The sequence below is a fragment of the Nematolebias whitei genome, chromosome 7 (assembly GCF_014905685.2).
Source record: "Nematolebias whitei isolate Nwh7 chromosome 7, NemWhi1, whole genome shotgun sequence".
Classification (NCBI taxonomy): Eukaryota; Metazoa; Chordata; class Actinopteri; order Cyprinodontiformes; family Rivulidae; genus Nematolebias; species Nematolebias whitei.
The window spans coordinates 22,650,443-22,660,346 of NC_056504.1; the positions used below are offsets into that span (position 1 = coordinate 22,650,443).

The 9,904-nt window shown below is 42.6% G+C and overlaps 1 protein-coding gene across 2 annotated transcripts in view; it reads right to left on the reverse strand.

Moving 5' to 3' along the window:
• Positions 1–9,345, reverse strand: part of bin2b (bridging integrator 2b) — a 46,918-nt gene extending 37,573 nt beyond the window's left edge. For both annotated transcript variants that reach the window (XM_037678684.1, XM_037678683.1), the window contains exons 1-4: positions 9,107–9,345; positions 4,388–4,468; positions 2,752–2,806; positions 2,286–2,380 (exon numbers count right to left, since the gene is read on the reverse strand). In XM_037678684.1, the coding sequence (XP_037534612.1) occupies positions 2,286–2,380; positions 2,752–2,806; positions 4,388–4,468; positions 9,107–9,199 (324 nt within the window). In that variant the 5' untranslated portion in view covers positions 9,200–9,345. The remainder of the gene's footprint in view (positions 1–2,285; positions 2,381–2,751; positions 2,807–4,387; positions 4,469–9,106) is intronic.
• Between the last annotated feature and the right edge of the window lie 559 nt (positions 9,346–9,904).

Below are 9,904 nucleotides of genomic sequence, written 5' to 3' on the forward strand. Positions count from 1 at the left end.
CGGCGCCCCGGGGCGTCCCCAATCAGGAGGACCCCCCCCCCCCCCCCTGAGAGGAGCAGAGGAAAGAACAGGGTGACCCCAGCAACCACTATGCAGAGCCTCCAGGAAGCTGCAGTGACGAGCCCACAGGTCCGGCCGACAACCCCCCGATCCGGCCATGGACACCGAGCCCCAAGCCCCGAGGCCATACCACCCCCCAGCAGAGCCAGGGCACCCAGGCCCCGCCAGGCAGCAACCAGGGCGGACCGACGTACACCCCACCACCCAGCCCAGACGCCGAGAGCCACCAATGCACCGGCGGCAAGGGGGCCCCCTGCCAAAGGGGGGTACGACCAAGGGGGGAGTGGGCCCCACACCAAACGCGGGGCCCAAATTGATCCAAGAGAGGGGGGACCACCAAAAACCCAACCTGAGCAACAAACAGGCACACACAGACAGCCCGACAGAATCTGTTGGGCCGACCGCATGCACCATCTACCTGACAGCGACCACAGGCCGGCCCCAGCCCAAGGGGCAGAGCAGCAGGGAGCTGCAGCTGAGGAGGGCCGACTTTCACATCAAGAGCTCCGCACCATAGGCCCGGAGACGCCCCAGCACGCCACCTACGCACCCCCCCACACACACACACAGCACCCCCACCGCAAATGCCACACAGGAAGACCAGCCAGTGCCCTGATGAGGCGAAGCCACGCCCCCAACCGCCACCCTACACCACCAATGACCACACGTACACTACCATAGCCGACCCCCCACCGAAAGCCGGCAGCCACCCCGGTCAAAGTGCCGGCCATCGCAACCAGGAACCTAGATTAAAAGAATCGGAACAGCCCAGGAGGAACCAAAGCACCGGCCCCATCACCAACCGCCCCCAAGGCCCAAAGCCCACCCACAGCCCAGACCCCAACAATGCGCACCCCCCCCCCCCATCCCCGACCCCTAGTGTCACACGGAGAAAGGAGGTGTTTGTGAAAAAATAAATAAATAAAAAAATCTACAAATGCATAAATAAATTATGAACAGACCCGCTTCCTCCTCCTCCCACTCGAATATGGTGTTGATGCATGTTGTTATACAGTGCGTTTAAAATGGGGGGATGAGGTGGCGACCGGCACAGACCACCACAATCGTGCTTTTCTAAATGTTGCCTACGAGTGACGTATTTGCATTTTGCCTCAGAACAAAGGCCATGATTGGATGAATAGTCCGCTGCGCCCGCCCCACGAGTGAGGAAAAGAAAAGAAGCAGAGCTGGTCTGGAAGCAGACCCATCACTACTATAGTGCATTAATAGATTTGTTTTTTTGGTTATGGCGGGTGTACGATAATTTCCCTCAAAATACAATAATTTTATGTCTCTAATACAATAATCCTACATTTCTCACCTGGCAACACTGTACCTGTGTTACTCGCTCGCCAGTTTAGCGAGCTTAGTGCGGGCAGTGGTTGATCATAAACGTATATACATGGTAAGGAGGATGTTTTAGAGGAGCGCTACGTCTGTAGCATCTTAGCTTAGCAGTAACTGTGACGCTGTGAGACTCTGCAGGTGTAAGAGACGCTGTGTGTTCAGGTGCATTAAAGTTGAAATGTCTTTTAAACCTCACACCTTATTGTCCTCAAGCTTCATGAGAAACATCATTTAGATGAGTAGTGTTGAACACAAGTAAAAAAAAGTCCACCCACAGTCACATGTTGAAGTGTCCCTGAGCGAGACACTGAACCCCTCATCACCCTCGATGTGTGTCCCATCAGTGTAAGAATGTGATAAAGCACAGATTAGTCTTTGTACAGATTTGGTAGAGTGATGTATGAATTCAGGTCTCTTGTAAAGGAGTCTTTGAGGTTCACTGCGACTAACATGTATAAATAAAGGTTAAATGAATGAATGAATGAATCAGGTACATAGTGTTGTAAAGAGCTTCGAGTAATTCTGGACAGTGTTTTTATTTGGGCTTCATTTTTGGTTAAATACTGATGTAGTGGAACCCGTTGCGTTTTTGTTCACTTAAATTTAGAATAATTTTAGAACTTGATGAAAAAAAAAAAAAAAAAAAAACTAATTTCATCCCATTTTGCATAAAACTCTAGAAATGACAGAGGTTAGACCCCCCCACACACACACCACACACACACACACACACACACACACAGCTGTATATAAATACAGTACATGTACACAGCTTTGTACCAGTTGTCTCCTTCAAAATAAGGCTGACAAAACCCAGATGTGCAACCATCTACTAGCATATTTAACTTCTACCATACAAAAACCCCTTGTGCCCTCACCTCTGTAATCACTGCGAGGTCCTCCACTCCATTCCAGTCCACTTCATAGACGTCTTTCAGGGTCTGGGACAGGCGCCTGGATGTCTCGTGCACAGCTTCGAACAGGATGATAATATTTAAGAGGACAAAAACACAGTCTTACATTAGAAGTGTGATTCATGGTTGGCTTATCGCACAAGGAAACCTTTGGCCTTATTGTTTTTGAGGGTGCTGAAGCCACGCCCACTCTGCAAACAGCTTCCTGACAGGAAGTAGAAAACAACACGGGAGCAACAGCTCCGTTTGGGCGCGAGTCACACATGCACTGCTGCATCTGCATGAGTTTTACTTGTTGAACTGGACAGCACAGACAGGAGTCAGAGCGTCCGCAAATAGAAATAAACTCACTTCCCTTATTTTCAGGAAGCTTTCTCTAGCATGTGCAGCCATGTTGCCTCGTGTGTACACACACCGTGCACAGACTCACCTTTCACTGCAGCATAGTAGGCTCTGACATCTTTGAGCAACCTGTTTCCATCAGTCTGCATAAAAAAAAGAGAAGTTACAGTAAACCTACGCACAGCAACAGTTTATGCATTGTGATGTCAGCACTTATTTATTTCATGGCTTCTTTGACAACCTAAAATCATAACCAGTGTGTTTTCAGCAGCTGCTTGACTGGAGCAAGACATCAGCCCACACAGGACTGGAATATTTAACAGACTGACCACAGAGGGTTAAAATAAAACAGATTACTGAAACTGGTGGTGTAATGGTGAAGTGAAAACAGCACATCTTGTCAAGACAGACTTCCTTCCTGTTGTTCCTCCACACTTTCCCTCCAGCAGTCGTACAAATTCACACCGAGAGGCTCCAGAAGACTTTGTTAACTTGAAAATGTTGGATTAACAGAAAAGACTGAAGCATCTCACAAATAAAACCACAGTCGCTGAAGAAAACGAGCAATCAGGTCAGATTAAACTGAAGTTTGACTGCTGGGTGCAGCACTTTGAACAAGCACTGTGAGAATCTGATTCAAGATGGCTGCCACAGCCAACCAATCTGAAGAAAAACAAATGGCTCGGTCAGTTTTACAGCACTGGGCCTAAACTTGTAATGTAGTAGCTGAGTCATCCTGATTGGTCACCCTGAGGTCGCATCGTTTCACACCAACATTATCAAATCTTAACCGACAAATCTGGAATTTCTCAATGTTTTCCAACATTTTATCATTTCAGTTTTTGTTCTCTCATTGTTTTATACTTTTATTTATTTATAAAGAGATGTCTACCTTTTCACCTCCCCTGGTTAAAGTAGCAGTTTAATCGTGTAAGAGACTCAAATAACATTTTAAGGTTTTGTGGTGTAGTCTTTTTGTAGTGGGTATACTGTGCTAGAAACCAAAGTACACTGGTTAATACAATGTAATCATCACTTTTAGATTTTTAAGCATATTGAACATTTTCAAATTTCTCTGCTGTTTATATTTGAATAAATGTACGAAGTTTAATGTACTTTGTATGTTGACTTTGTATTAAAAACATGTTATAGAATTTATAAAACAAAGCAAAACATGTTCAAGTAGTAAGTACAGAAGTATTAATTTATACATTAACTGGATAAGCGAACATAAGCGCTGCATACTGATTGTTACGGAAATGTTTAATGGCCATTTAATGTATCAATGACACATGCCTAATGATGTCATGTATCGTTGGACACTTAAGTGGTTATACTGAATTTTAAGCTTTTCTAGTGGGTATACTGCGTTTACTCGCGTATCTCGTAGACTACACCACTGGATGGGACAAACCGTTTTTCCACACGTTGGCTAATCTCCATTACTGTTGTTGCAAAGAACTGCTCAGACGTCATCACAATCAGTATTTACACTGAGCAGATGGGAAACAAGACCCAGCTGGCTCTGGTTTCAAGTTTTAAATTTTAAGGCCAAACATGTCGGAACCTGCGGGTTGGTTTCTGATCACAACGTCTGAAACTGAAGTCTGGTTGAATTCCGCATTTCAGGTTTGTTCTGTTTTTAATGATGCACCATTTGGAAAGAACTCTTTTCCATAACCATAAAAGCAGATGTGTTGAAACATCTGCTCAGCGTTTGATACCTGCTGCTTGTTGAGGTTCTGGAAACAAAGCTCGAACTGTTCGTCCTTGGTCTCGATGGCTTTCCCAAGTTTCTGGAGGACCTAAGTAAAAAAAAAACAAGTCAACAAAAATACTTAAGACAAACATCTACAAGTATTGACAAACCCTACAAAGATAAGATACTTGTGTATGTTTTATCAGGTTTGATGTAGAATTTTTGGGGGGTTTTTTGGAGAAAAAAAAAAAAGGAAAAATATTTTTCCACCAACTAACGTTGAATAATTTACAGCCGAGGTCACTGATGTGAACAGTTCTTATTCCAGGATTGACTAATTTTACAACACATTCAATGATTTTAAAACAAGTTTGAGTTGTTTGTTTTTGATCTACTGAGTTGTTTGTTTTTTATCTACACAGAGGACAAAATTGTTCATACTGGCTCAAATAAATAAATAAATTATATATACACACACACACATCTATATATCTATCTATCTCCACACACACATACATATATACACACACATATACATTCATGCATACATACATACATTTAGCTCAATCTTTTTAATGAGTGGCTCTGAGTGTCCCAAGGTCTTCGTATTAGTGATCATGACTGACTGCAACTTGGGTTTTGTTCTTGCAGCCAAAGGAAGGACTTGTTTGACGGCACTCGTTAGGTGACAAACACCTAAAACACTGGAGAAGGTCAGGGAGCTCAGTGAAGACCAGAAAACACTGGAAGTTTACACAAGTTGGACGTGTCTTTCAGAGCTTTTATTACACATGTTCAGATTCTAAGATCATCCATCTGAACTGTTAACAGCAGCAGTGTATTAGACAAGTTACAGTCATTAAACCGTTTCACTAACAAGAAAAACCAAACTGTCTCCCTCAGATAAAGATGGGTCAGGAAGTTCAGAAGCAGCCAAGGAACCAGCAAGGGTCAAACCCATAGATATAAACACTAGATCCCGCATTGGCTGCTGTGGCGCAGGAATTTCGGCCGCCATCTTGGAGCGGTCATCCTTATTTGGTTAAAGCAGAAGATGTTTCAGCACTTCGCAGCTTATTTCTGTTCAAATCGATGGACTGTTGATGTCAGGTCTCAGGGGGGATAACTTTTCACAAGTAAGATGAACATATTATTGTTAGTATTTTGTGAATAGAATATTACTGTACTGTATTTATGTGCACCAGCTGATGTTATGTTCAGTGTAACACGGTGTTTAGCTGCAATGAAGCTAACCAAGATCGTATGACAGGAATATTTTTCTAACAAGCATACTCACTATTTCAGTAGCTTTGGTTCATTATCAGATATGCATCAAAACTGGAGTTTTGTTTAAGTTCTAGGATATTAAAAAAAATAAAACTAGGGAGAATATAAGAAATAGAAAACAAGATTGACCTCCTTTGTACAATGTTTGTGTAGACACAAATCTCCTGTTTTCATTTTGAAGGTTTCCCAAAGAACAAGATGTAAGGAAGAGGTGGAAGTATCTTTGAGGAGGATTCATCTGAGCAGTGAGGATTTTAAACAGGAGGATTTTGATAAAACTGATCAGACTGTTCGACTGAGAGATGGTGTGGTACCATCGGTTCACCTTCAAAGAGTAGGTGCATCATTATAAGTTCATTAGAGTTCATAAAGTTACATATTGTCAGTCACAAGGTGAGATACCTCCATGTGTGTATATATAAACAGGTAACTACAGACTGTTAAGTTCATATTCATTATGCTTTTTCATTTCATCTTGAAAACTGCAAGACTACAGGAACTCAACAAAAGCTGGAGCTGGCCTGTCTGCGGCCTCTCAGGAACGTGCACGTCACAACCTCGGCCTTATGATGAGAGTATTTCTATTTTAAACTTTTTCATTTAGCCTTTAGGTAGCCTCATTGAGTCACGAGAACTCATTTTCTAGAGAGACCTGTTTAGGGAGCAGATGGTGGGGGTTAAGGGCCTTGCTCAGGGGCCCAGAGTGGGGCCAATGAGGGTGGAGGCAGGCGTTTCACCTTTTCCACCCACATTTTGATGTTGACAGTACCGGGAGTTGGACCTGCAACTTTCCAATCACAGGCCCATCTTCTAACCTCTGCGCCACCACTCCCCCACATAACATCATACCATAATGGTCATGGTCATAATAAAATCTCACTGGTTTCCTTCCAGATGTGTTAAACAGCTACTGGTCCCCCTGATGTTTACAGGTGGCTGGATGAAAAGCCTGGCATGAACAAGATGATACTGGAGATCATCATTTGATGAGATCTACCACCTTCTAACTGTGAAGAACAACAGCAGCTCAGTGATTCCCTCAAGACACAGTGAAGGTGCTGAGAGCTACAGAGAGGCTGATTCATGGAGCTTCAACACAGCAACCTCCAAACATGTCCACCCTCACGCACATCGTCCACGAAGAGACTGGACCAGAGCAGGCAGCACAATATAATAAGACAGTGATAACAACGACAACAGTACACATTGACTAATCATTCATACAAATTTAAGATTTTTTTTATTGCTCGTTTGTTTTACTATTGAAAAACAGTTTGTTATCCACTATTGTCATCACTCTTTGTTAAAATCCAGGTCTCTCTTGTAAATAAGTCCTATTGGCTCAATGAGACTAACCTGTATTAATAAATAAAAAGGTTGAAATATTTTATTTATATATATATATATATATATATATATATATATATATGTATATATATTTAATAAAAATGTATCAGTGACTGAGTTTTGCAGAACTTGTCATAAGATTATTTTATTAGTGTTAATGTTAACCCCACCAAGAATATTTAAATACACTGAACCACATGTTCAGCTTTAATGGCTGTACACCTAAGATTTACAGAGGAAAAATTCATGACAATGAGTTTAGTATTCAGCTATAACTGATTAAACGCGCAAATACTTCATTGCTCCTGCTAAACAGATTACACGGAGTGGAGCGGTCGACCGTTCCAAGATGGCGGCCCTACGGCTCGTCAGCGCCAATAGGCGATAGCGGTCAATGCTGTATCTCGTGTTTATATCTATGGTCAAACCTACCATGAACTGGAAACTGTTTGAGCGTCAGTGTCCGCGAGCACCAGTGTCCCCAGGTCAATACAAAAAGAAGCTTCAGACATAAAGATGGAGCCATTTTCCCTACTCATTCAACCTTTATTTATACAGGTTAGTCTCACTGAGCCTCTCATTGTGCCACACTGACAATAACTGAAGCCCGGGATGGTAGCATAATGCTGTGGGACTGGTGGGGTGCAGAAAGTGGATGGGCTAAAGCGGGATTAGTTCAAGTCCATCAACTTCACAAACAAACTGGGGAATATAGCAAGAAAACTAATGACAAACGCTCTTCAGCACAGACATGCAGGACAGATGTGGCTCACCGTTTCAGACAATCATGCATTTTATGCACATGTCCCAAGGTCTGTTAGTAAAATACCACATGAATCAATAGAGATTTTAATAAAGCTCTTAGAAAATGATCACTAGGTGCGCATCTACAACTGATTCAACTTTGTAATTAATCCAATTCAAGATGGCCACCACAGCTACGCAACCTTACCAGTCCCAAATTAACTCAGCCAGTTACACACATACTGAGCAATGATATGGTGTGGTAGTAGCAAAGAGTCATTCCCAAAATACTCTGAACTCTGATTGCTCAACATCCATTTTAAAAACTTCGCCGTCAGCTGTTAGCAAAATATTTCATGAACCACTAATTCTAATGAAAGTACACAAATGACTACGCAGCTGTCTGATCTACACATATTGAGCTATTTGGAGTGGTAGTTGCTGAGAGTCATCCTCAGCTGAGTGTTGACGCATCTCACAAGATCTCACGGAACCTTTCTGACAAGATTTGACCCGAACAACAAGACCATGTTAAAGACAGCAGGCGATATGCTGGACCTTTGATCTGAAACAATCCTTTGCGTGCTGGACCTTTAATCTGAAATAAACAATCCTTTGCGTGCTGGACCTTTAATCTGAAATAAACAATCCTTTGCGTGCTGGACCTTTATTCTGAAATAAACAATCCTTTGCGTGCTGGACCTTTAATCTGAAATAAACAATCCTTTGCGTGCTGGACCTTTAATCTGAAATAAACAATCCTTTGCGTGCTGGACCTTTAATCTGAAAGAAACAATCCTTTGCGTGCTGGACCTTTAATCTGAAAGAAACAATCCTTCACATGCTGGACCTTTAATCTGAAAGAAACAATCCTTCACCTGCTGGACCTTTAATCTGAAAGAAACAATCCTTCACATGCTGGACCTTTAATCTGAAAGAAACAATCCTTCACCTGCTGGACCTTTAATCTGAAATAAAGTCTCCCACAGCTCCAACTGATTCTGAAACTGTGATAGTTTCTGCTCTGACGTGAAGCTCTGCACGAAAAGCACAAAGTGTGGGAGAAAGAGAAGAAGAGGAAGTGCTGAGCAGGCAGGAAGTGGCAGCTTCAGCCCTGAACACCAGCTCACACTCTGCTGTGGACCACCTGCAGGACTCTGTGGACCACCTGCAGGTTCACACAATCGTCAATTTGTGGACCTGCAGGAGTTGTGTGTGATCACTTACAAAATGTAAAAAAAGGTCCGAGACTAAACTAAAATCACATCATGGTTGATCTACTGTTAAGTCTTCCAGTTCTCTTCATTAATGAACAGAAGCAGCACGTGCAGTCATCATGATGAAGTCCTAGAGTAGACCACCTCACCTTCTCTTGAGCTCTACTCAGAGACTTCTGGACCCGTTTCGCGAGAAATCCTGCTCCAGCCTGGAGGTTCGGGCCCATTTTGTTTTCTGCCATCTCGTCTTGTGTCGTGTCTCGGCTCTGCTCTGACTGTCCTCCTTCCGTCTGCTGAGGACTGGGTTGAAGGTGGAGCAAACTGAAGACGTGGGGCGGGACGTCATGCAACTGTCACCAGCATCCTGTCCAGTGTTCAGACTCGTTTAAACACCGACCCAGCTGTCCTGAACTCTCATCAAGCTCCACTCACCAGCAAACGATGTGCGTAATGACGTGCACCGAAAGCAGCGAAGCCGCGGAGCGGAAGTGAGACATAATTCATCAATCATTCAATCATTCAAAGGCTCAGCATGCAGGACTGTGGGTGACAGGGTGCTCAAGGATTTTAACTCAGCACCACGGAAAAATAAAAAAACCTTCATTATAATTTTGTAAGGAATATAATATAATAATATTATATCATTTTGTAAATAATATAATAATATAATATAATATAATTTTGTAATAATAATATAATATAATATAATTTTGTAAGGAATATAATATAATAGTATAATATAATATAATTATGTAAAGAAACTCAGTTCTCAAACCTTAGATTCACCAAAATATTGAACAAATTTGGAATAAATATGGAATAAATTATGACACTTAAACTGGCCAGTAAAATCTGATTTTTTGTACAAGTCAGATCCTCATCCTCGACGCTACCTCTCAATCAATCCAGCAGGCTTGTCAGCAACTGACCAATCAGCGACCTCCACA